The sequence below is a fragment of the Diplotaxodon limnothrissa genome, linkage group LG15 (genome assembly GCF_057381915.1).
Source record: "Diplotaxodon limnothrissa isolate DT_005_m linkage group LG15, D_limnothrissa_male_GT1.1, whole genome shotgun sequence".
NCBI lineage: Eukaryota > Metazoa > Chordata > Actinopteri > Cichliformes > Cichlidae > Diplotaxodon > Diplotaxodon limnothrissa.
Genome location: NC_140610.1, coordinates 24,996,950 through 25,024,130, shown reverse-complemented (window position 1 = coordinate 25,024,130; position 27,181 = coordinate 24,996,950). Strand labels below are relative to the sequence as shown.

Sequence of the window (27,181 nt, the reverse complement as noted above, 5' to 3'; positions counted from 1 at the left end):
TCTATCAAAATTTACAGTTAGGCCCATTCGCAACACTTAATCATAACCTTTTTGTGAGTAAAAATAAAGCAGTGTCCAGCTGTTTCATAACCCTGTAAATTCATCCCCTTCCTTTCTACACAAGTTGGTTGCATGTTCACACAAGACCAACTGCTTCTGGTGCTCAACATTACATCAAAGCACCAACACTAAGGAACATCTTATCTCAGAATACCGTAGTAACGGCTTTGATAAAACGGTAGATTTCGGTGTTTTGGCAAAGCGGTCATTTTTTTAAAACTTGGATTGGATCGATTCTTCACCACTCTACCCAGGTTTGGATTCAGTTCTTATTAAACACAAGAAAAGACCTGTGCAGGTACACGTAGTCCCTGTGATCACAAAGCTCAAACATCAGTTTAATACTGGCTTCATTTTTAGTCTTGGATCTGTATGATGTCAAAGAATATGGTAATCTCACAGAAGCACCAACCAACCTTTTGTTTATGAGGGGTAGCCAATCAGATGTGCGTAATGGAGATGCGTTGATGATTGGTTTCAGACAGAGGATGATCCGAGTAGCTGCATTGAGGCCCAATATAAGCTAAATATGGATTATTCTGAACTTGTGAATCATGTAAAGCTACTCTGGTAGGTCCAAGGATGAAAATAATGACTATAAGGGCGGGGAAACATAATAGGTCCACTTTATTTGATTTACAACACTGTTTTGAACGAAGCAACTAACAATTTTCCACCAGGTTTGTGCAGCCAAATCTCAATAGACCAAAAATAAATAAATCTGATGGTAATAATTTCCACATTGACAATTTGATGAGATTATCTTACTCCAATTTCAAGACAAGTAGAGAAAAACGTTTTTGTTTTGTTTTTTCTGTGTGTGCGTCTTTAAATTTTGGGGGTTCCAGTAGATAAGAAAACATAACGGATTACAGGGAATTTCAGAGCGGCTGACCCAAGGAGGTGACCATGCTACAAACTATTCACTATATGCCTATCATTTAGGGTAACTTTTTATCTAACTGTTCAGTGGGGGAAGAATATGTTTGTGATTAAGTCAGAAGGCAAGCATGGACGGATGGAGAGCCAAACATCCGTTCCAAGCTGCTGATTTCCTTGTTTTCTTTCAATCAGACTATAAACAAACTTTTGGTTTCCCCGAATTTCTACAACAGAGGAAGAGAGCATAAAGTTACCATGAAATAAACCACAATTATTCTTTAAATGATTGCTCCACTTTGTCTGAACCTTTATTTTTCCTGATATCTATTGGAAATAATTTGTCAACCATTGATTATCGTACAACTTTTTGCACGTTTTAGCTGTTAGCAGAACCTGCACTCAATTGGTTGATCACGCCTTTTCTGCAGCTCTGCTTCAAAAATGTTTTTGTGCAGTTTGACATGGAACCTTTAAGGTTGGAAGCTGCACTCTGTTTAAATTCTTCTGAAGTCTTTTAAAGGTCGAGCTTGAAGCTATAAACAAACACCATTCCACATTTAAGCCAGGAACACCTGAGCAGGTCAACCAAACTGAGGCCGAAGATGGCCTGGAGAAAACCGATTATAGGTTTTAGGCATTTCAGGGGCCTACCTGCTTATGGCTTCATCTTAACACAAGCACACCTTTGACCTCTGGTCAGTATCACCTTTCTTTACCTTCTGTCTGTTTGGCCTGGATTCTTCTTTTCAATTCAGCCTACACGAGAGATGCTTCCTTCCAGGAAGAAATGAAAGCACCATCTGATATCTGTAACTTAATATTTCACACAGACTGCTTTCACTTTCATGCCAACGAAGTTAAGGTGTCACGTCTGTCTTTAGGCAGCTCATGCGTTCCCAGATAAAACAGTTTTCAGTGAGAGGAGGATGTAGTGGCTGACCGCGGGTCGACACTTATCCAGCACTGTTAATCAAGGCGACTTGTTCTTGGCTCGAATGTGCGCAGAAACGTAATTTAAAAGTAATATTCAGAAACCTGCAGTGGAGGCACGGTTGGCCTCTTCTCTCTCTGAATTCTCCCCAGCTGGAAAAGCATCTGCGTGCAGCCAATGTGGCCGCGTGCCAGACCAGTAGTCAAAATGTGAATTATCCCCAGTTTCCTGCTTTCAAACACAAACTGAGCTGCACTTACTTTCTGCCCAGGTAAGCCTGAATCACCGGGGTCTCCCTTTGGTCCAGGACGGCCCTGAAAACAAAAAGCAACATCATTAATGAATGAAGACGGTGACTCGGAGGGACAGAACAATTAGAAATGGATCTGTGACTGATGTAGATGATAGCAATATTAACCAGATTAAGACTTGCTAAATAAATCAAAACTCAAATTTTATTTAATGATCCATGTCAGGTTTAGTCTATAAAACGTACATATAGCCAATATAACAATTGTTGGACTAGTTAATATCGTGGTGCTGCATTTTTGGGCCAACATAATGATTGTTTCTGGAACTAGAATTGACCATACTTAGAATAAACTCAAGCACATATGCCAAATGTGCTTTCCACAAATTCCACCCTGTACAGATGTTACAAGGAGCAAACCATGCTTAAAGACCAAAACCATTTTCATTGGCTATAAACTTACTCTAATGTCCTCCCCAGAGGACATTAGAGGAACTGCATTTTTTGGCACATCTGGAAACTCAGGAGTGAAATATAAATATTTAAACTACATTATGATTTATAGTTGCACAAGAGTTTTGAAGTTTGAAGGTAATGTAAAAAAAAAAAAAGCATTAGCTGTATCTCCCAGCATCTGAAATCAAACCTACAGCCTCAATCGAGTGGATGTTTTAATCCATAAAACCTGTTTAATCCACTGTAACCTTTAACAATATCGTTAGATTAATTGAGTACTAAGCAGCAGAAACTGTCCAGTACTTTCCACAAACCTCTATTTCGTGGGACCTTTCTGGAAAGTGATCTCAGTTTAATCTGGGTACATCTAATCTCTGAGACGGAAATCCAAGCTGTGATTTATTAACATTCAGTGATACTGACGTTCGGGGGCTTCTTGGTATCGCTTCTTTCCCTCACACATGAAAGAATGTGAGTCCTTGCCACAGATACTCCCTGGCTTGTAAATTCTCTTTATAATAAATCACCAAGTAATCCCCCCCACTCTGCTCTGTGTGTGTGTTGATGTCAGGTGTGTTTACAGACTTACAGCTTCTCCTGGAATCGACAGCCCGCTCGGTCCTTGAGGGCCGGGCAGACCCATGGGCCCAGGTGGTCCAATTTCTCCCCGCGGGCCCAACGGTCCCTGCAAAATACAGACAAGAGAAATATTTAAACATGGGAGGAATTTATTGTTGATATCTCTTGTCCCAGTTGAAGTGTACTACTGTTGAAATATTTGGAAAAGGCCGGCAGGAGACAAGAAATGCTAATAGAACTGAGCCTTCATATCAAGGACAAGGAGAGCACAAACACTCAATCAGTAAGTGGAATCAGATGTGCTTCTCAAAGCTCTTGCACTTGTACCATCTTTTATTTTCTTCAGCTTGCAAGAAAATGTGAAGCAGCAAGTGATGAAGGGAAATGCGATAGAGAATTTTTTTTTCCCCAGGAACTTACAGCAGAACCGGGCTCTCCTCTTTCACCTCGGGGACCTTTGCTGCCGGGGGCACCCTGAAAAAAAAAGATTTTCTAGTTAACACAACAAAGATAAGAAGGACACAAGAGATGCTCGAGGGGGAAATTAGTCTGAACATGCCACAAGGGAGCCAGTCTGGAAGAAAAGCCTGAGGACAAATGTGAAGCAGAGTAAGGCCTTACATGAATGCAGTCACGACCCACAGACACTAGCCCCTAACAGCCTGTGTGGGAGAACTGCTTCCTCCCGAAGGACAAGAGATAGTTGGAGTTATTCAGCAGTTAACACAGTGATTCAGAAAGCACAAAGCTCACTTATAAAAGCTGCAGGCGGCAGGAGAGCCCAGTCCCTCTCACCTGATCAGCTTTTACAACACTGCGTGAAGCCGGATTATTTTTTTCATCAAAGCTGAAATATTTTTAACTTGCAGAGTCTTTGCACTGTCTATGTACGCGTTTTGCATGCTCTAATGAGCGTTTGATTTCTAATTTTAGTATATTTTGAGATTATTTTTAATTACATTTCATTTCAGTTAGTTCCCGGGGAGAATTTTCTGATGTCTGTTTAGTTTTTTTGTTTTCATTAATTACAATGTTGATTTTAGCCTTTTTAATTATCATTGTGGAGGAGGGCTTAAGTCAGAGGTAAGATTTAGAAAAATCTGGGCAGGATACAATTTTAAAAAACTTTTTGTGAAAGCAGTCAACTCAGTCTTGCAGACATCCAGGCTCTCAAAAAAAAGTCCAATTTCCTTTATATTTGTATTTTATCTTAATTTTCCAAGTTCTCAAACTCTTTTAATTACTTTCATGTTTTTTTCTCAGAAGTCTAGTCTTTATTTTAGCTAAAGATAATAACAATAACCTTGGCCTGAATGCACAGTAAGCAATCATTAATGCTGTTGAAAGGGGGCATTTTAATCCAAACAATGAGCGTTGCCTTTTGAGAACCAATTCTGCTTTTCTTTATTTTCTGTCATTTTCAGACCTTTCATTTACGAGGGGCAGCCAGTCAGAAGAAAGTCGACTTGAAGGGAGAGGAGGCCCAGGATGAGATAAAGAAGGATTATTATTGAACTGTGAGTCATGCAAAGCTATTCTAATACCATCCAAGAATAAAAAATATATGGTTAAGAATTATTCTTTTCCACATCTCTTGTTTAATTCAATTCAATCAATCAATTCAATCTTTTTTCTCCTACATTACCCAACATGCATTGACAGCTCATTGAGGGTTCAGGTGGGGCTGTGTAACAGATTCCTGTGCAGCGTTGTGGGTTTTTGTTTGGTGATAGGAAACCATGTAAAACTGTATGTTTTTATTTTCATCTGAATCATGTTTAAATGTCAACGACAACTAATCTTTTGCAGATATGTAAATATTTCGTGACTTTGCAGATGAATGCACGAAGAACATTTCCTCCTGAGGTTCATTTAAAAGCACCCAAAAAAAAAAAAAAAAAGCCCCACACACATCTTGGCAGCTTTATGTTTATTTTCATGGTTTTTTCTGTTACTAATTAGCTTTATATAAACAAACTAGTTTCAGATTTCGTATTCAACGTTGATGTAAATGATGAATTTCCAGCCTTGTATAGTTTTAGCAGCATTTTCAGACCCTGCAGAAAAGCATTCTGTTTCAAGCCCTCAGTCCATTTATCGGGTGATTTAACGATGAGTATGTTCATCTTTTTTAAAGTGAAATCTATTTAAACTAAAAAGTATCTTCCCTGAGAAAAGTAATGCAGGGCTTGTATTCTGTAATGAAACACGTTTCCACAGTGGTTGTGCTACCATGTAACGCATAAGTCAAAGCTCTGGCTTTCCTGGTTATTTATGGCCACTTATGCGCTGTATGTTGTACGAGGGAGAATACCGCGTCCTGAAGCACATTAACCACAGGAAGCCTCTTTGCAATGCCTCATAAAATCTTTTAAGAGAGTGGAGAAAGTAAACTGTGGTGCCTGTCTGACAGCTGATGGATGAACCTACAGCAGCCGCCTCCTCCCTCTGACTGCTTGTACGTGAGGATAACAGCTGACGTTTCTCTATACATTCCTTTTTATTGCAGTACTCCCCACTTCCCTGCGCAGTCTGCAACTTTCATGAGTCTGAAACTGTAAAGGCCTCATACCATTCAGCATGAATATCAGTGAGTTCTGCTGAGATAAGGTGGTCCTGAGTCTGTAAAAAGCTGCCCTGAGTGAAAATTGTTTGAAGCAGTAAATGATAAATTTAAAAAAAATGTGCTTGAAATGTAATTTAAAAGTTAATTTAAATTAGAAACTGAGCACTGCTTTTACCATCATCATGTCTGCGTTAGAGGCTAACTGGGTGTAGCAAACCACCTTTAAGGATTTTATACGTGTAGCCATTTGTGAGTGTTTTTGCTAACTTCAGCAGGTGTCTCTAAATGTGTCTCTTTGCTCACATTATCCTCACAAATCCCTAAAGATTTCACAATAAAAGCATTATCTCTACTATATCTACCAAGCCACTTGATGCTGCCTTGCCCTCCTGACAGCTCTTTCCTCATCCTGCTATCCACCAAAGCTGATTGGACCACAGGACTGGGGCAGTGGTCCAATCAAACTGGAGCCCCAGAAACAGTACCTGCTTTTGAATGACCTTCCAATTCCTCCAGGCCCTGAGTTTCACAATCAGGGAGCTGACAAGTTATCGGCTGTCTGGTTCTTCATTTATAACTGATTGCACCGTAGAGACCTCACATGGCTCAGAGCTGCTGTTCCTATCTCTGATTTCTGTTTTCGTTAGGCAAGAAAGCTCAGGATTTAACTCTGGCCATCAAGATCAGTGTAGGACACCATCCACCTGTCCTACGCTCTCGATTTTATGCATTTCATTTGTGTACACTGGTTAACATTCACAGTTGTCTTTAGAATAGAAAAGAGCCCTACAAAAATGGATAACAGTTTGTTCTCACCACTGGTCCGTGAGGTCCTGGCGGCCCATTGGCCTCCGAGGTGCAGGTGCAGGCGTTAGGAAGAGACGGACACTTCATCTCATCTCTCTGTTTGTGAAAGAAGAAAACAATTTAACTGTCAAAACGATGGGAAAAATGCAAAGGTAAGGCACCGATTGCATTCATGCGAGGTCAAATAAAATTCCTTTTGAAATCGCTGCTGAACAGTCACACGACTCTCATTGCACAAAGACTCTGCACAGGATGTCTGCAGGTAAAAAGTCTTCCATGAGGTGGTGAGCAGAGCAAAAACTGTGCTGTGTGGCGCCCTGTGGTATCATTTATTGGTATCGGCTTCACCGACAAAGACAGTGAAAGTAAACTACAGCCTTCATGTAGTTCATATAAGCTTCTTATATGAACTTTCTGTTCATGAAGCTCTAAAATCCCATCAGTGTAAGGGAAGATACAGAATTAGCATGGCCCATAGGACAACTGATAAGAAAAATCCTGTGTTGTGAGTATTTCTGAATAATGATGACATCCTTTCCTATTCACGCCGACTGGGAATGCTAACTATGATGTTCAGTTGCTTGGATTTAAAGCATTTGCTAAACACTCATCTTGGACCCGATGTGTGGATATTTCAGCTCACGCAGGACTTTCACATGGATGTGAAACTCCTCTTGTCTGGGTGGATATTTCCACCGAGTCCACGCAGATCGCCTCAGTTTGGATCATTTAACCAATCAAGCAGCTGTCCCTGCTCGGCAGCAATTTAGATAATAATCCGCTGGAGTTGAAGCACTTTTCAAAATGTTTTGGACATCCAGCTGCAGACATACTGCGCTCACACAAAGCTCCATTTGTTACTGCGTCTCTGGAGATCTCTGCTGGGACCGAAGTGAGAAACCATCACACTGAGAGAGGCCAGCCGCTTAACCACAGCCTGAGCTGTTCTTACTGTAGCTGCTGCTATTGCCCACAGATTTTCACCCCACAAAGAGCTTGACAAACAACAGAAAGCATTTTCACAAACAACGTTTGGACCTGCCCTGGATGAATGAGATTCATATGTTCTCGAGTTCTCTACGGCCTAAAAATCAAGATCTCCAAACACTACTGTTGTTCCTCCTTCTCTTTCTGATCACCATCTAACTGTCCGCCATCAGAATGAGGCTAAGGGAGGGGCGGTCCCTTCCTGTTAAAAAAGGAATTCTTCCTCCCCACAGTCGTCAAGTGCTGCTCACAGTGGATCGTCTGTTTGTTGGACTGTTCTCTTGCTAATATTCGCGGGTCATCAGCATACAGTGTAAAACCATTTGAGAGGACTGATTTGTGAGTTGGTGCTCACTAAAGCATGCATTTGGAGTACGTGCAGAATGTGGTTTGGCACCGTCCTGCTGAAATTCATCAAGATTTTCTCCAAAGTCTTCTGCCATGTAGCATTAATGGTGCCTTCATAGATGTGCAAGTTACCTGTACTGTACCATACTTTGAACTTTGCTCAACAAGTTTTTGTCTCTTTAGTGGAGAGGATGCAGCGTCTATGAACGATTTGATCGACCACAGGAAATGTTTTTAAATTTTGAGTCCGTGTTAAATGGGATAAGTCCACAAAAGATGGTTCCATTTCTGAATCTCACTCCTATATATATATATATATATATATATATATATATATCTTTTTTCCTTTTTTTTCTTTTTTTCACAATTTTTAATTATATAAAAATTTAATTACATGTCAAATCAATGTTTTTTTGCACTTCAGTTTCTTTGGAAACCTAGCTATGATAACGGGACACCCAGTTCATGTTGTTGTTGTTGTTTTTTAAATAAAATGTAAGTACTGAACATAATTCAGCTTAGATTATTAAATAAATCAGCATCTTATGTGTGCTCTGAAAACTTTTTATTTTCCCACAGTTCACTGTGCTTTTTTTTTAAGCTGGCTCACACGCCACTGCATATCATATATACCCAGTTTATTTCCCTCTGTGATTCGAGCCGGTTCTGACTCTGATTACGAGTCCTCTGCTTTGATCTGCTGCTGGGTCTAAAAATCCCTTCAAAGGCAAATCAAGGTCACACTTCTGCCTGCTGAGTGTTACAGTACAAACACACTCGTCTGTGTTTTACCATCACTTTTAACTGTGACTAAATGCATCAATAAAGTTTTTGTGCATTGTTCCTTGGTCTGGTTTCTTTCAGAGAACCAGCTGGCCTGATAGCACCCCTTTATGAGATGATCAACATCCCCAAGATGCTCCATAGATGGAAAAAAAGCCAAACACAGAAAAGTGTACACTTACAAGCCAGTGTGAGTTTCTGAAATATATGGGTCGTTTATTGCTGGACGTAGAAATTAAATTGATCTTCGTGTACCAAGACAACCTCACTACAACCTCTTCTTCACTTTCAGACTTAAAGAAAACCCAAAGTGTGCATGTGTCCAATCAGGCTGTGAAAACAGCAATGGGTTTTTTGGTGTGGGGTTTTCAAGGTTGAATAAAAAGATTATATCTGGGAAGGAAATCTTTGCACCCTATCGGCCAAAACTTCATCAGCTGTTTCTATATTCTTTAATCCCAGTAGACGTTCGGAGGAGATACTCCCCAGCACAGCTGATTATCTGGAGTCGAAGCTAGCGCCAGTTTATCATCGTCACTCAGCTGCCGGTTTGAGGCTAAAGGAGCGACGACGTGCCAGAGTGGGCACATGCTAAATATGTTAGGCTCAAAGGCTTTGTGGAGGTCGGGGTTCCCTTACCCTCGATGGGAGGTCACAACATCTGTCTCGGCTGGTCCAGGCCAAGTTGCAGACAATGTCGAACATCTGGAGCTGGAACTGTGGAGAAGGGGGGAAGAAAAAAACAAAAACATGAATATGGCGTAGTGGTACATGTGTCTGTGATACACCCTCCACCGCTACCAGAGGACATGCAGAAAAACAGCAGAGAATGAGGCACTGCCGAGTCCCATCAGCCCCGGGGAGAAAGGCTCGCATTACAACCCTGCTGATTGATTTACATGTGGCGCCATGTAAAACTCATTTCACTGTTTGAATTATCTACAACCTCTCTGTACCCCCCCCCCTCAAAAAAAACCTTTTAATTAATTACAAAATGTTCAAAATGCTGTGGATTGTGTTCAGTTCACTCTCTGCTCATTAAAGTTTGTTCAGTATTCAAACTAAATGTACAGCAATGAATAAGAATACTGCTGACAGCAGTGCTACCCCTCAGCCTCCTAGCAGACACACCTCAGGTATCAATTTCAAAATCCTACATCGTTATCAAATCCACAAGATTCTCAGAAAACTGAGATTCAAACGATTTTTGGTAGCTGCACTGATTGTGTCAATTTGAAAATATACGTGACTACCTGCTCCAGTTATCACATTCACAAACGTAGGGGTGATGACAATACCCCACCAGCCTTTTACAGCTGAGGTAAAAAGCTGCACTGTTTGTTTTGCGCTGATAAAGTCAGCAGCAGCTAACATTTTATAATTGTGCTACTTCATTTTTCTCCACCCAGCTTTCACCTTGGTTCTTGATTTTTGTCTGTGATTCACCAAGATAACACAAATCTACCAGGCTGAATTTCATAGAACGTGTTGGTAGGGTGGTTGCCTCACAGCAATAAGGTCCTGAGTTCAATTCCGCAATCAGCCTGGGATCTTTCTGTGTGGAGTTTGCATGTCCTCCCCGTGTTTGCGTGGGTCCTCCGGCTTCCTCCCGCCGTCCAAAGACTTGCACTTAGTGGGGATAGGTTAATTGGAAACTCTAAATTGCCCAAAGGTGTGAATGTGGGAGTGAATGTGAGTGCGAATGGTTGTCTTTGTCTATGTGTTAGCCCTGCAACAGACTGGCAGCCTGTCCAGGGAGTAACCTGCCTCTCGCCCTAAAACAGCTGGGATAGGCTCCAGCACCCCTCACGACCCTGAATAGGATAAGCGGAAGCGAATGGATGGATGGTGATGGGAGGGTTGGGTGTCGGAACTAGTAAATAAACCCCAGTTTTAAGTTTTAGTTTTGACAGAAATTTTTTATTTGTTATTTTGTTTTTTTGCCAGTTTAGTGAGAATTCAACACTGTACAATGCGAACTTGTGAGGCTGCTGAACAAAGCATCTTTAAACAGAGAGTTCAAACACAGACACAGACATCAGCATGATGGTGAATGTAGTGCTGTAGAGAACTGACACTTACGTGGAAGCCTCACTTCCTGTTTTTTGTAACACTCTGATGTAACGAGTCTTCTCGACAGCTAGTTCAGTTAGCCACGTATTGCTAAACTCTTCTGTCACCCAGTTTATAAGCTGTGCACCCTGATTGTTTAATATCTAACTGTTGGTAACTGATTTAGAGTGGAAGGCATGCATCAACTGAAGAAACCTAACAAGGTGATTTTGCATGTTTAGTATGTGAGCAGTGAGGGAAAGCAGGCTGCAAACAAAGGCAGTTTTTTTTTGTCTGCTGGCATGTTAGAAAAGTCTTACTGTATCACCCAACCCTACTTTAAAAGTAGGACCAGAAGATGCTAAAGATCAACAAACTCTTATTGATTACCTGGATTATATAAAGAAACAGATGAAATCTGTGTCAATTTAATTTGTTTTGAAATGTGTGTACTATTTGCAGTCAAAGTAAAATAGAGATAAAATAGAGAAAATCATTTGTGTCGGTAGATAACATCAGTCTCCTGTTTGTGTGAACGCAGAGTTCACTTACAGTTGCCGATTCTCCTTTGGAGCCGATGGATTTGGACATCTTGCCCAGAACCTGGTAGCCGTCGCTGGACATGTTTCCAGCGGCCTTGATCGGCTTCTCCGCCACTACCTGGCAGTCGATGTTGAGCTGGACGTTGGTGGGTGAAACCAGGATGTGCAGCTTCAGACAGAAAGAGAAAGGAAGGAGAGATTTTATTGGCGCATTCTTTGTTCTACGACCATGTGCCATGTCTGGTTTTCATCCTCGCAGCCTGCACATTATTAGGTTTTGCCGAGGCCATGGCGGAGGCTGCGGGTGAACAGGCTCGATCATGCAGAAGTATACGAGCGCTCACATGGAGGGAAAACAGCACTTCTCCTCTGTCCATTCAGAAAGAGGGGATTCTCCATCATGTTCTAAAGACATCCCTGCAGTGCTTTGGATTTTGACCTTTTAAACTCTTTCTTGTTACTGCCCTGCAAATATGAGTATTTCACAAGGTCAAGTATTTCCATTTTCCATGTCCTTGCGGGATCATGTTTAAAGATGCCAAATAAAAGGAAACCCTTTAACTTTTATCAATGCTGCTTCCATTTTCCTCGTGACATGCCAAGAATGAGAATGTGTTGAAACTCCCAAATAATAAACCAAATATTTACCACTTACATTTAAAACGTCCCATGTGTTTATACTACAGGTTTACTTTGCACAGAAAGTCTATGGAACTTTTGGATAAACCACCATCTTAACCACCACCACCACCGTCCTCTCATTTTAAATAGTTCCAACCTATTTACAAGATTATTATTAAACTATTAAACTCTGTTATTAAACCTTTTTTACCGTGTCCTGACTCGAGGGCAGACGAGTCATCCTGCTAAACTGAGCAAACTGGAGGGCTCCTCGCTGAAGCTGCACTCTGGTAGTCAGAGGCGACGTTAAAGCAAAAGCCTTCAATAATTACACCTAATCCACTTAATTACAAGCATCTACATAAAACTCAGCTGCTAATGAGCTCCTCAGCATTTGGTTAAGTGCAGCTGCGTAGAATGTGTCTGAAAGATGAATGTCAGTCTGAGTTTTGTGCGGTTCTGGCCAACACCAGGGGAATAATGTGAAATCAAACCAAAAACCATTAGACCCAAGGTGCGAATGTGCCTTTAGGCTCCGATGTTCTAACAGCTTTTTAAAAAATTGTAAAACATTTATTGTTTCACTTCAACGCGACACCTAAATATTTCTGACATTCATGCTACATTTTCTTACTTTTTGAAGCTATTAAACAGATTATTTTGAATTAAGTTGAACTATTGTGGGATAATTAATAACCACAAGGAAAACGGCTCTCTCAGCTTTCATCTGTCCAAACACTGCAAGCGTTTCATTCAGTAACTTTTTGCTTTTCTGATAAATACCCACCACTGGCATCATTATTTATACCAGTGTACTGTGAAGTCACAGGTTTGCAGAGTTAAAGTTGTTCACTGTAAACCAGAGAATATTTAAAGGTACGCGTCGGTGCAGACGCAGGTCCAGAGACTTGTGAACAAATCGTTTTATCTGCTCAAAGATTCCTCCATCTAATTGAAATATTCCAGATTCAGCTGGAAATGCTCATCGAGAGGCCAAATCTACCCTGAATTCTTTCCTTCTCTCTCACCGATGGACTTCGTACAACTCCAAACAGTAAAATAACTGCGGCAGCTCCGCCGTACACACAACACCACAATTTGCATTTCTCCTCAGTCACGTCACCCTCGCCGCATCGTGTCGTCATTTTGTGGTGGAGCATCAGCGCCGCCTTTGCAGCGGCTTTTCCTCGAAGCAAGTCGGGCTGCATGGAGGGAAAACGTGACCTCTACAAAGCCACAGAGTGGCGGCAGCGAGGGCGGCTCGCTGCTTGTGGTCAGTCATGTTTAACAGAACGCAGTAGCACCGAGGTGTCCAAGAAACACTTCATGGAGGGAAACGCAGCGTTTGAGACATTTATCTGCTTTTCATGAAGTCAGCAGGTACCATTAAAGCTTCAGCATGTCAACGCTTTAACTGGACTCGCTCTTCTGTTAAATTTAAAGGATTTTAAAAGCCAGTAAGAGCACTGATATGATCACACTGAAGCTGCCAGTACTGAAACATGAACAGCTTTGTGCCAAAAGTGAGAGCATACAGTATTTCATTCTCTTCAGGCTGGAAAAATCCTCAGAGATTCAGAGGAAAGTCTGATACATGGCTGTAAAACACGAGCTGATGTATTGTCCTTGTGTGGATGCTGTTGTGGTTAATATCAGCCAAAATAAAGGCGCTGCTGAAGACGGGACTTCATGGTTGAAACTGAAACACGGTTCCATAAAGCCTTAATTAACCCTGTACACGCCACTCTGTAGAAACATGCGAGTGTATTTTATTATGATGTGATCTATGAATGTTTTTGTTCATCTTTCTAAACATTAAATGTGTGCAATCTTTGTTTGGAAAGCATCTATATCATTCATTTTATGGGTTTCTTTGAAGAGATTTGTCTTCAGGAGGTGCAGAGAGTAACAGACAATCCAGCAACCTTCCTTATTCTTTACAAAATACTCAAAGTTTGGTAACAGCAGTAAATCGTAGCAACAACAAGTCATGAAACCAGAGTGTCTGACTAAATGCTCTTCTTCCCTCCTTTACTTACGATGAAAAATGGACCAATTACAGCTGCCAGTTTACAAGCTCCTCTGCCATTGTTGGAAAGCCCCTTAAACCATTCATACCAAAGTCTGGATGTAACGTTTGAGCTCCAGGCTGTTACGTGACGATGTTTACACGAGCAGAGATGAAAGCGTGTGCCGAGGCCGTACACGCCCTCGCTCTGTTCATCTGACCTCAGGTCAGCAGGACAAGTTCCACATTTATGTGCCGTCGCTGGAGTTGAATTTATTTCGACAGCACAAGGCACACAGGGACACTGAAGCCTGTCCTTATAAGGCTTTGAACAGCTGGGAATGTGATCCCTGGTAGTAAAGGGGTGAGTTCAGGAGTGTCCCTATACAAATCACTTTACTAACAACATCCTCTGTGGATGTGCTCAGTAAAGCTAGTACTCAACTTTAGTGGGACAAAGCTCTCCACTCTCCCGAGACAAAACTGCTTCTTCCATCAGTCTGTAAACATGCTCATTTCTGCTGTTTGCATCGAACATTTTAACATTAATGTCTGTAGGAACTGACTTAGTGTTGGAGCCTGCCTCAAGTGGCCATTAGAGGAACTGCAGTTTGAAGAACAGCTCAGGTCCAGAGAGCTGAAAGCTGAGTTAATAAGCTGACTAATATTGGGCGAGTTAAAGCTGATATGTTGAAGTGAAGATGAAAAATAAGGCGTCATTCACTTCACGAACCTCAATAAAGTTCAGTGAGTACACAGTTTGATCGTTTTTCTTCTCCAGTCTTCTTTTTCTGCCATCATCCTGCTCATGGATGGTCCTACATTACTTCATCCCTTTCTTCTGGTCACGACTTCAGCCTCGAGAACAGTAAACTGACATTTCCCTCCTCTGCTGAGGCAACATTCACTTCTTTGGAAAGTAGAAATGAGGTTTGTGCACATGTGCAGTTTCAAGATAGCTGAGATTCATAAAAAAAACCCCAAACATGTCAGGCATAGTATAAAGAATATTTATGCGCTTTCCTTCCCTGAATTCAGTTTTATCCATCTGGCTCCAGCTGTATAATCTCTGAGATGTTTCTATTAGTCAGAGCATCTTTATTTCGCGTCTTTTCGCGTCTTCCTGTCAGAGCTACAGCTACTGGCTGGCCCGTTAATCGATTTCTCTGCAGTTACTTGGCACAGATCGTCCGATGATGGCTTGTTTATTCGCTTATGCAAACGTTGTTTGGGCCCGTCAGGGGCAGCGGTGCTATAAACCCTTAAGGTATCTGCAATAAATCTGACGTTTTCATGGATCTCTGCTGTTAAACACATCTGAGGAAAGATTTCAGGGATGCTTCCAGTGCTGAGCAAGTTGGTTGGTAAAGCGCTGAGAGGGGAAAAGGATTAGTGGAGTCTAAGCGTGGTGATGTGGCCGACGTCTTTTACTGACAACAGCTCAGTAAATCTGGTTCAGCAACAGCTGCGCTCAGGCTAAAGCACAATTTTAAATCAACTCCTTTCTCTGACAAGCTTTTAAATCTTAAAGTTTCTTCAGTTCAGCTGGTTTTAATTGCTGCTGCTGGAGAGATCTAAAAGCCATTGTGTTGTCCATGTGTCCACCACACAGTAGGGCAGCGTAGCCCCGAGCTAAAATTGACCTCTGACCGCTTCAAAGACGAAAAATTTCCCCTCAAGATCCAGTTCTGCATGTTTTAAGGGTTTTATCACACTAAGCACATGTGGGACTCTGACTCGGTGAATCTGCATTTTAAAAGACATTATTTTTATGCCTTCTGTTAAAGAAAAGCTGACTTAAAAGTCCAGGATACAGTCCACTTGTATCCCAGCACCAAACAACTTTTCAACAGAGGTTAAAGGTCACCATACAATCATGATAAAGTTGTGGCACACTCATTATCACCATTACCATGATCAACTGATTCATTCTAATTAACTCTAATTCTAATTAAAGACTTTTTTGTCTTGGTTTGGGTAAATAGTGCAGTTCGATCACATGAACATCAGTAACCAATAGGAGTGCTCTCTCCATGCTCTCAGGCAGCACCGTGTCCGGTCGAGGCGCCTTCCCTTTTTCCCTTTTGTTTTCTTTGCCAGATCAAAGCCATGAGCTCCTTCTGTTTCTGCTTCGTTTGTCAATTGTTTTTCTTCATGTAAATTTCCACAGAGCATGATGGGAAAAAAAATCTCAAAAGGAATCTGACCGTAGCATTGCAAGCAGTGGCCCTGCATGATCGCTGGCCTCCCCAAAAACCAAACTCTGACTCATCTTTAGATCTGAGACGGTGCCAGACTCCAGTCTTTCCAAACTGGCTCCAGTGTGCTGCAGGCATGAGAAGCATCCTGAAGTCAAGCTGTGTTTTCGCCATGTCTGAGCTCCAATTACTGATCACACAAGAAGAGCTTAGCACCGGCACTGTGGTGATGGGAAACCTTTATATTTCATCAAAATTCTGAGACTTGCACCAATGACAGGTGAGGTAAAGACATCTCAACTTTGTGGCAAGTTGAAGACTCACCAAATACCATAAAGGAATGGCATTTGTGTCAACCGCACATTGATATTACAATACAGAACTTGACAAATAGAAACTTACTTGCTATACTAGCTTTGCCAACCACTTATTCTCCAATTCAGATATAAAAAAAAGAAGAAAAACTAATCTATATCCTATTTATTCAGTTTTTACCACATGTTCTTTTTCAATGAACCCCAAGCCTTTTGCACAGCTCCCAGAATGTGAGCATCATCACCGGACGTCAACAGCCCTCAGCCTGAGTGTCAGGAGAAGTTGGCTAATGCTGTCATGGTCCTAAGTACGCTAAAGAGGCACTTAGAAACAAACCTTCCAAGAAACTTGACCTCCTGCAACTCTGAAACACAGTCAAACTGAGTAAAAGTATCTGATAATGCAAAGGACCCAGATTTCTATGCAGATGTGATGCTAATCCAAAGATTCTTCATCAGCGTTATCAAGATAAGAAAAGAGCAGACACCCTTTTTGCAGATACAAATAAAGTTTTGTCTTAAAATGTTTGGCTTTCTCTTCTGTGTGCTTTGGCTACAAAAAGCCTTTAAATGTGAAGATTCTGGAATAACTTGTCTGTCAGACTGTAAATCCAGCACACAAGCAAACCCATCTGCAGATGCAACTAATTATGATGCTCTGGGTTTTGCCTCATATCTCAGGACACAGCTTCACATCTGCAGATCAGCCCTTTTTTGTGTTTTGCATTCATTTTTCATATTGCCTGATGAAGGCACTTTTCTTGAGTCCGTGCCACCCCATCCGTTAGCATATCACAGCTTTTGCTGTGATATGCTAACGGATGGGGTGGGGTTAGCATATCACAGCTTTTTCACATCATCAGTTCACTTTCACACAACACGATGCCAAGGTTAACATCGTGAGATCCGCCTCTATCTGACAGGTGCTGGCGCTCTGGTCCGGCTGAAGACAAAAAGGATGGGTAGCGTTTACAGTGTTTTCTGCTTCTTATTATCTCGCATCAGTTAAATCCTTTGATACATCTTCCTCTGAAAATCCCTGCCATCTGGCAAGTGCAAAAACAGCCTGGGTTTCCCTTCTTTTTTTCCCTTGCATGCAAAGAGTTATTCATTTATAAATATACATTGTTTGCATATTACAGAAATAAAATGGGTCTGATACACTCCCACAGCTCTCCAGGCCACCATTTGGACACTCTGAAATGAAGAATCTACTTTTTTTTGTTTAAAGCAGAAATCTGTGTGGTGAAATGGTGACCTCCTGAACTCCAAAATAGCCAGGTCACTATTTTTTTTTTTTTTAAGTTTCCTGTTACAACTTTCTGACCTTTGCATTCACATCCGTTAAATCATTAGGCTGGTTCCTGTGTGTGAGGATGCAGATTTGGCATGAAATCTATAGAAGTCTGCTCCAAAACTGCAACTTTTTTCTTTTTTCTCTATGACAAAAAGAAAAAGGAGGAGAAAAAGGCATTTCTCAGTATTATCAGATGTAGTGAAGATCATCTACAGACTAAAATCAACCACACACTCCACTGTTAGTACAGTTCAGAGCGAGAGGCCTTAAAGCCTTCCTGCTGACACTCTTATCCCACCCTGGGAGGTAAAACCGCAGAGCTGCGGTCGGCTACCAGAAGAGGTAAAACCGAGCGCTGCCTCCTTAAACTCCTCGTGGTCCCGCCTCCCTGCTGGCACTCTTCAGCTGCACTGATGTAATTGTTTAATAGAAATAGCAGTGACCCAGTATTTTCCAGTCGAGCGTCCCAGCGGCGACTGCAGTGCGCTTTTAAAGATCTCCCCTTCTAAGAGGAGCTTATGGATGAAACTCATGAAACTTTAAGATATTGTTGAAAGGACTGTCCACACCGCTTCTCCCAGCAGTGCTTCCTGTAAATGTGTTGCTATCAGCACCACGGCTCAGACCTAATCTAGAGCATGAAACACAGTAGCTCTGAGTGGAAACTGTCTTTAAAGCCCAACGACACACTAAGAAAATCTCTTACATCAGGTTCGAACTGCTGAAGTGTGATGCTGATGACAAATCTGTCTTCGTTGGTGGGCCTGAAAGTAAAAGGGTAAGCCGAGCTGCAGTAATCGGCTGAGAATCCAGGAAGACAAAAGTTGTCCAGCTCTCTCAGACTCTGCCTCATCCTCATCACTGTCTGCACAATCCTTTCTTTGTATTGTTTAGTTTATGCTCTCAACAGTTGCAAAGCGTATTTCATCTTATTATAATTCAGTCACTAACACGCATGTTGTGGCTTGGGAGTAAGGCCATGATGATGAGAGGAAAAATAAAGAGGCTTCTGCTGCATTCAGGTAAAGCTTTTTGGGGTGTTTCTTTTGGCATCTTGTCCATGCCCTGCGTTTGCCCTGTGTTTCATAACGTGAAGGTGGTGGTGTTTGCTTTAAATTTTCAGATGCGGTGCGTGTCTGTGTAAAGTTTGTTGGGAGCATGTGCTTTGTTCTTTGTTCTGTTTGTGATTTTAAACTGCCTCCTCGTGTGCAAGTGTAGACATCCACTGATTAGGATGAGCCAGAAGGAAAAGAGAGCTGCAGGTCATGACGGACTGGCTTTTGTCTCGCGGGATTCTCAGACCAGATGTGCCAGATCAGTCGATTACGTCATGATTATTCTGCGGTGAAAATTTGCAGATACAGATATATCTAAAAATGCTGTACATAAAAGGCATTGTAGTCACCACAGAAGGCTGAACCTCACGATATTAACAAATACAGCTGGTGGCATTTCTTATCAACTCTCTTACAGTTATACAACAGTTATACACCAGTACAAAACTGACAATGATCAACCAAAAACCAACATTTTCTGAGCAGTGTTACAAGTGTATGTATGTATCGTACATGTGCTGGCACATCAATCATCCGGTTACTGCATTTTTTTCTTTTCATCTACAACCTACGTATTTAATCTACTCTCTCTTCTCTGATTGGCTGTCAAAGTTCATCTACACACAATCAAACATGCTCTCTCCTCCACCACCACCGAGATTTTTCCTTGGTTGTTGTTTGAAACGTTCTTTACAAGTTATTGGTTGAGCTAGAATTCACCTGCAGTCCTGTTATTTCAGTAATGAGTAAGTTCAGAAGCCCAAATCCAACAGCCTGCTGAGTGGTTGGATGCTCGATTGTCCAGGAAAGGAAGTCTGAGAAAGTTCTTTCTGTTTACACGTATGTAGCATTTTCAGTGGGAGAAAGCAGCCCGTTCTCACTCCCGAGGCGTAACATGTCGACGTTTTGTCCTGAGGAACGCGAAAGGAGACCTTCGGCGTTCTTATGGTACGCGGCGAATCCAGTGCAATGACGCTCCCGCGGTAATAGACGTTCCAGCCCTGTATTCCAGCCCTAAACCTAACCTTATCCCTAGCCCTGACCATAACCTTATTCCTGATCTTAACCAGGACTATAATGATGTTAAATAGCGTGTTTCTGAGTGATTTGAAGAAAAAGAGCGAACATGTGTAGATGGAGTCCAGACGGTTCTCATATTTCCTCTTTTTTCCGAGGTCGTCATTTAGGAACGTGGTGGGTAGCCGAAAACGTAATATGGTGACGATTTGTCACCTAGCGTAAAATGTTACGCTTTGGGAGTGAGAACGTGTTGGAGAAAGATGACTTCTCCCATTTCATTGACTAATTGATGGACATTTTTCTGAGCCAGCACATTTTGTTAGCTTTTGAGGAGTTGTCTTTTTAATGTTTAGCTTGAGGCAAAAGCAGTGTGTGTAACTCAAACTGCAAAAAAACATAATCTCAAAGATGAAAATAACAGTTACTTAAGAGCCACAGGAGAAGATCCTCATGAATGATCTCATTTGTTTTCAAAGGAGTTTTAAAGATTGAATAGCAAACCATCCCACATACAAAGCTACATCATACCTCCACCTAATCAGACCTGCTCAGCTCATGTCAGGCTGTCTATTGATCATTTTATAACATCCAGGAGATGCAGATGGCAACCATGTTTGAAGTGCGTGTAATCACAAGCAGTTGCTGCTCTGCGTTTTACAACCTGCAGAGGACCATCTGTTCATGTGAGCCAACATAACTCCTCAGGAACACGTCTGCAGTTTGCGTGTGAGGTGCTCTGGCTGTAATATACAGCATATTTGGAATCTTAGGCATGTGCGGGTTCTGTATGACCTCGAGAAGTCCAGCGAGATCAAAGAGGAGCGCTTCGATTCATGTGTCAAGCCTCAGTCAAGCCACGGACCAAAAAAAGTTACATAACTCAAACATTAAAGACAATCTTGGCTTCATTCTCCTCAATTTAAATATGCAATATGTTAGAATTCACATGTGGACAGTCTCCACTGAAAGATTAATGACTTCTGCTTACCTTGTGGAAGCTTCCATGGAAGATCTTCTTCACTTCCCTCGTGTCAAATGTGACTCTCTGTAGCTCGCCGCTTTCGTCTTTGTTGTAGAATGAAACGGTCTGGCTGGATGCTGAGCAGGGACAGAAGAATAAATTACATTAGAATTAAGTTGTAGGAATACTCAGGTTCAGTCTCAAAAGAAATCTGCTCGAGCTTTTCAACTGGACTCATCAAGAAACAGTCATTCACACTCACGTTCATTTCTATACAAATGACACCCCATTTTATGTATCTATGAAAACAGATGACACATCACTACAGGCATGTCTTAAAGACACAAAGGCCTGGATTACCTGTAATTTTCCACTTTTAAATTCAGACAAAACTGAACTTTTTTCGTGTTTGTCCCAAAAATCTGTCTGTCTAACCAGATATTTTATCTCAGTTGCCACCGCTCAAATCTCTGAAGCACGTCTAATCAGATACATTACTGATAGCTTCCAGTTCCACTTCTTTTTGACCAGGATGTGTAATTCAACTCTCATCTTGATCAGATCTCTTGGATTTGATCTTGGTCGACATTTTTTCATCTGTGTAATATTGCCAAAATTAGAAACATCCTCTCTCAGACTGATGCTGCAAAACTATTCCTTGTATGCACTTCTAGGCTGGACTGCTGTAATTCCTTATCATCTAGATGTCCTTAAAGCAACTGTGCTGCTTTCAGCCCATTGGGAGCACCAGGGAATTCCTGCAGTCCTAAGAATTTTAGCCTGCCATGAATTTTAGAAGCAACATTATAAAAGTTAGAATGAATGTAGATGGACCACTCAGTCATCATAACTGTCACAATCTCCTACAGGCGATATATTAATGATACAAAAAACACTGATCCTGTCTGAAACGCTGTAGCTTATTTTTAACTTTGGTGTGTGTGTCAGTTATTTCAAAGACTTGATTTACCCTCTAGTGTAAGCCAGTTGTTTTGACGAGTACAACTCTGTCTGTTAGTATGAGTTTTTAAGGGTGTAGCCTTAGCAGACCTTGAAAAGTTGGGGGCAGAATGGCTCCTGGCTCTGCTGTTTCAGTTCATTCATTATTTAACCTGAAATATGTGCTAACCTCTTCATATTTTTTTATTATTATGATGGATTAGGTTTAACGAAGCCAGATAAGGAAATATATCCTAGATATGTTGAACTTGCTGTTTTAGTACAGGGCAGTTAAAGTGAATATAGTCTGTTTCTTACAGAGTTAGCACAGCTTCATTAGTGACAAAATACTTTACCTGAACCTGCCAAACACAACGACTGACACGACTTTCATATGTTTGAGTTTCTGTGAAGCTGTCAAGAGAAAGTTCTCTCAGCACAAACACTGGAAACAGGAAGACCAACTTTCGCTTTGTTGGTGCTTTGTTGTGCAACTTTGTGCCAGAAGGTTTCTCTCATGATGTCAAACCTTTAATCATGCACAGTTATAATTCATTGTAATAACTCAAGAATACAAATGTTTGTCACTGGTGGATTTTTGTTGAAATCCTGCTGACAGACAGAAACACAGGCTTTACGAGAGCCAGCTGAGCTGCTCGATGACACAACAGTTGTGCGGCGAAGGGAGTCTGCGATCAGCTCAGACCAAAGCAGCCAGAGGGCACGGCCAGCTCATTACATTACAAACTCTTCCCTGTCAGCGATCAGATATGACGCAGTGAGGCACAGCTGCTCCACATCACACATTTCCTTGCTGCTTTTCTCTGTTTTCACACAGGCAGCACAGGATAAGAACAGAGTGCGATACTTACGGTCAAGGGTGACGCCGGTCTCTGGTTTGTGATCTTTGCTCGACACCTGCCAGATGTCGAAGGCCTCCTTGGGCGTGTCAGGCAGGAGGCGGAACATCATGATGATGGTGTAGGCGTGGGGAAGACCAAGAGGGTGGATGTCTCTGAAAAAGGAAGAAAAAACACAAAACAGCGCGTTAGATTTGAGAATGTCCGGACAGAGCGAGGACAGGTTAAACACAGCTTAAACCTTAAACAGAAGTCTGGCCTTGGGCTCAAGGATATAAGGAACAGCTTCACAGAGGCTGGAAAGTAACACGCTAGATTACATGATTTTAAACACAAGGATTGTTTTTAATACTTTGCAGTCAGTGACTGCCTGAGGTATAAAACCCATGAACATCAGAAAATGCTGCGTTTCCTCCCTCAAGATTCACGCCCAGGCCTTTACTGCATCTGCCTTCAGTTGCTGCTTGTTTGTCGGTCTCTCTGCATTCAATTTTGTCTTCAGTAACCAAAAGCTGCTCTATTAGGTTGCGATCAGGTTACTTATTTTTCCAGTTATTTTGGAGCCTATTTTAGAGTGAGGAACTATCTAAAATCTACTGAATAAAAACAATCTGTATTTCAATCACATCTTTGTTCTTAGATTAAACATCCACTAACACAAACAATGTGCTATTTCCAAGTAATTATAGACACAACTTAAAAATAACATGTTATCTGTTAGCAGTGATTTTAATAATTTTCCATCCACTGGCTCTTCTTCCTCTCCTTTTCACATCGCTGCAGGATGTTTCTCATTTGTCCCTGTGATGTCACTACACATTTTGTTAAGCCAGTTTTGGTAAACAGTCAAAACCCAAGCTGTTTTCCATCTCGCTGCTGTTGCATGTGATATTCTAGGTATGGGACGCCAGTGCTGGGTGGTGGCCAGTTTTAACAGTCTAGTTTGCGGTTGCGTCTGCACTCAGTGGCCTGATGGAAGCTCAGTGTGAAACAGCTTCAGAAAGAACTGAAAAGCCGTTTTATGGGCAGTCTGCTCTCCGTCATGACCTGCAGCTCAGTCTGACCCCACAGCTGGGCTCAAACAGTTTGGTTACTTTCGTCCCGTTGGAGACGAGAACAACATGGAAGCATTTAAAAGACAGCAAACCTGGAGAAACTCTGGGAAGCTCCAGCAGAAACTGGTAACTTAATCAGGCCATGTCACAGAAAACCTCGGAAACTCGCATTTTTGAAAGAAAAGATTCAGTTTAAAATGCACATTAAAAACTCAAACACATTCTGACCAGTCAGCACTGGTATGAACACTGCTGATCCCAGCACTGCACAGACAGAGCCGTAGACTATGAAGGACGTTCAATACACTAGTTTCACAAAACCTCAAACTTCAGTCAGATATAACAAGTATTCTGATGGTTGTTATCAGCTTCCTTGTTAAGCTGGGCTTTCTACTTCAGGCTCCAGGTGTGTCTTCACAATCCGAGTGATCCACTGAGGCAGTCCCAAGCCATCCAAGAGGTACAGTATAATCTCTCCAGCGTATCCTGGATCTGCCCCAGGACCTTTTTCTGGTGGGATAGGTTTGAAATCCCTAACCTAGGAGGCACCAGTATCAACAGGTAAATGGACAGCTTTGCTTTGCACTCAGCTCTCCCTCTCCACCACAATACATTGATTAACACATCAACACAGACGCTGCTTCAGTCCATCTGTCAACCTCCCAACCCACTCTGCTGTCACTCGTCAACAAGACCCCAAGATATTTAAACAACTACTCATCCCTGACCTAGAGTGGGAACTCCATCTTCAGAGGTGCGGATTTTCATCCCAGCTGCTTCACACTTGGCTGCAAACCACCCTATTTCATCACCTAATGAGGCCAAAAGCACAACATCATCTGTGAAGACCAGAGTCCAGATTCCGATGAAAGCGGAAACCTTCTGCCATCTGTCTTATTTTGTGGCAAAGAGCAGGGCTGGCAGAGACCAACTCTCACTGGGAACGGGTCTGACTTATTACCAGCAAAGCGAACTAAGCTCTCACTACAGTTGTACACGGACAAATGGCTCATAGCCATAGGTCGGTCACCCCATACTCCCGAAGTGCCCACCACAGGATGCCCTGACAGATGTGGTCGAATGCCTTCTCCAAGTCCACAAAACACATGCAAACTAGTTGGGCAAACTCCCACACACTCTCACACAATTTTGAGAAGATAGAAAGCTGGTCCAACGTTTCACAACCAGGACGAAAACCATTGATCCTCCTGAATCTGAGGTTTAACTAACAGGCTGACTGTCCTCTCCAGCATCGTGGTATAGACCTCAAAGGCTATACCACGGTGCTTTCAAAGTCTATGAAATAGAGCTCAAAGTTAAAAGAGAAGGTGCTCAAATAAAAATGAGTGACAAAACCTTAAGAGGTTTTAGACTGTAAAGAGCAAAGGTAAATGAGGAGTAATGTGAAACATTTGGGTGCATATAAGCCTGTGACCCGTGAGACTCACGTAGTAGGCTGAGTCAGGAAGGCGTTCTTATGAAGTCTGTATGCTGTGTAGCTGTTGAAGGAGCCGGGTTCCATGGAGACGCCTTTGATGTAACTGTAGGTCTTCTCCGTCAGGTTGAATGCCTCCAGCATCCTGAAGCCTGAAACAACCAATCAGGAGCTTGCCTTTAACTGCAAGTTCATCCAGACGAACAGTGAATAAGTCATGAATTTCTCTAAAGTTTGTATTTACCAGGTGAAGTAAATCCATTCACAAAAATCAAGGGGCACGCTGTGGACAAAAACACACAGAAATTAATTCACTGAAACACATATTAAAGCAACGTTTGTCTTTTTTGTTCTAAACTAACAGGAAGTTGCAGTTTCGCAGATGAAGGTGATCAGGTTTTCTTTGATGGTGTTGAAAGCGTCAAAGTCGTCCACAACGAAAACGTGTCTCTCGCTGGGTTTGCTGCCAATCTGCTGCAGCTCGATGAAATCCATGTCAGCAACACCGATGGCAAAGACGCTGTAACCTGAGGACGGCACAAACCAAGGCAGTCAGAACACAAACAGACTCTTGGCTTATCGGCTTCATTTATTCTTCCAGTAAGAGTCTAAACAGGTAATAATACCCAAAAATGGATACAAAATATTATTGAAAATTCTATCCAGCACAGTTTCATTAATTCTGATGAGAACCAGCTGCTTCTGTTTGGTCTGTAAACAGTCTGTTTACAGCAGTTTGTAACAGAGCTCATCTGGGACACACTCGCATGGAGATACACGTTTGTGTGACATCTACCTGCGTGTTGGAGCCTGGCGGCGTTCTTCTTCACCTCATCCTGAGAGCGTCCGTCAGTGATGGCTACCACCACCTTGGGGACATTTCTCCTCATCCCGTTTTCAAGAGAGAAGGCCTTCTCATAAGTGTGTTTCAGCGCCTCTCCTGCTCAGAGGAAAACTGTGTCAGATCAGCAGATTCTTGTTTGGATCTGTACCTGTGGCCTGTAGCATGAGATCAAACCTGTTTTGGTGTTTCCTCCTCGGTAACGAATGTAAGAAGGCGCGGCCATGGCGAGGCCTTTGTCCTTGTAAGCTTTCAGCTTGAACTCTGTCTTAGCGTTGTCGCTGTACTGCACAAATGACACCTGGGTGGAAAATAATGAGAAAATTAGGGACTTATCATCCTTTCTGTCACATCAACCCTCCTTCACTGCATCCATGAACTTCCTCGGTGGTGTTCCACATTAAACTTCCTGTGTCCAGTACATCCATTATCCCCTCTCTGCAAACGTCCAAATATCTCAGCTCCGTCTCTTTGACTTGCTGGTTCAATAAAGTTTAACAGGCACATTTTGGAGACAAACTCGAGATTAAGCCTCTTCTGTGAGAATGTTTTTTACTGGTGGGAGAAACCAAAGCTCCAGAACAAGACACCCTACCAGGGTTTGAACTCAGGACCTTCTTCCTGTGAAGCAACTGTGTAACCCTCTGAGCTACTATTGCTCCTTTTAACAATATGAGCTGTGATATTTTCTTGTTACTCAACATTTCTCAATACAGTAGTAGTCTTATACATATTTGCAAAAATGTCATGTAGGAAAATAATCAAATTGATTTGCAGGAGTTTGTTTTCTTGTTTAGGTTTGATTAAAAGTCTAAATGTATAGCCTTGGTCAGCACAGCAGTACCATCGCTCACAGTAAGAAGGTCTTGGGTTCAAATCCAGCAGATGTCCTTCCCATGCCTGTGTGGGTTCTCTTCGGGTACTCCACAGTCCACAAACATGAATGTTAGGTTAACATGTGATTCTAAATTGATAGCAGGTGTGAACGTGATTGTGAATAGTTGTGTGTCTCTGTGTTGACCCTGTGACAGTCTCCTAATCTGTCCAGGGTGTACGCTCGGCCTCTCACCGTTTGACAGCTGGGGTAGGCTCTGGCTCCAGATAAGCATAGATGGATGGATGGGTGGAATCTATGGCATCTATGGCAACTATACATCACTGCACAATCTACAGCATGGGTGGGGAACTCCAGGCCTCACGGGCCGAGTCCTGCAGGTTTAAGATATCACCCTGGGTCAACACACCTAAATTAAATGACTAGTTCATTACCAAGTCCCTGGAGAACTTCAAGGCATGTTGAGGAGGTAACATAGCCATTTGAATCAGCTGTGTTG

At 42.1% G+C, this 27,181-nt stretch overlaps 1 protein-coding gene across 1 annotated transcript in view; it reads right to left on the bottom strand.

Moving 5' to 3' along the window:
• The window catches only part of col12a1b (collagen, type XII, alpha 1b), a 150,831-nt gene that overhangs the window by 10,199 nt on the left and 113,451 nt on the right, over positions 1–27,181 (bottom strand). The window contains exons 56-68 of the mRNA XM_085372145.1: positions 26,025–26,148; positions 25,803–25,946; positions 25,369–25,533; positions 25,251–25,289; positions 25,020–25,158; positions 22,529–22,671; positions 20,745–20,854; positions 11,254–11,412; positions 9,289–9,366; positions 6,541–6,627; positions 3,579–3,632; positions 3,169–3,264; positions 2,134–2,187 (exon numbers count right to left, since the gene is read on the bottom strand). Of these exons, the coding sequence (XP_085228271.1) occupies positions 2,134–2,187; positions 3,169–3,264; positions 3,579–3,632; positions 6,541–6,627; positions 9,289–9,366; positions 11,254–11,412; positions 20,745–20,854; positions 22,529–22,671; positions 25,020–25,158; positions 25,251–25,289; positions 25,369–25,533; positions 25,803–25,946; positions 26,025–26,148 (1,392 nt within the window). The remainder of the gene's footprint in view (positions 1–2,133; positions 2,188–3,168; positions 3,265–3,578; positions 3,633–6,540; positions 6,628–9,288; positions 9,367–11,253; positions 11,413–20,744; positions 20,855–22,528; positions 22,672–25,019; positions 25,159–25,250; positions 25,290–25,368; positions 25,534–25,802; positions 25,947–26,024; positions 26,149–27,181) is intronic.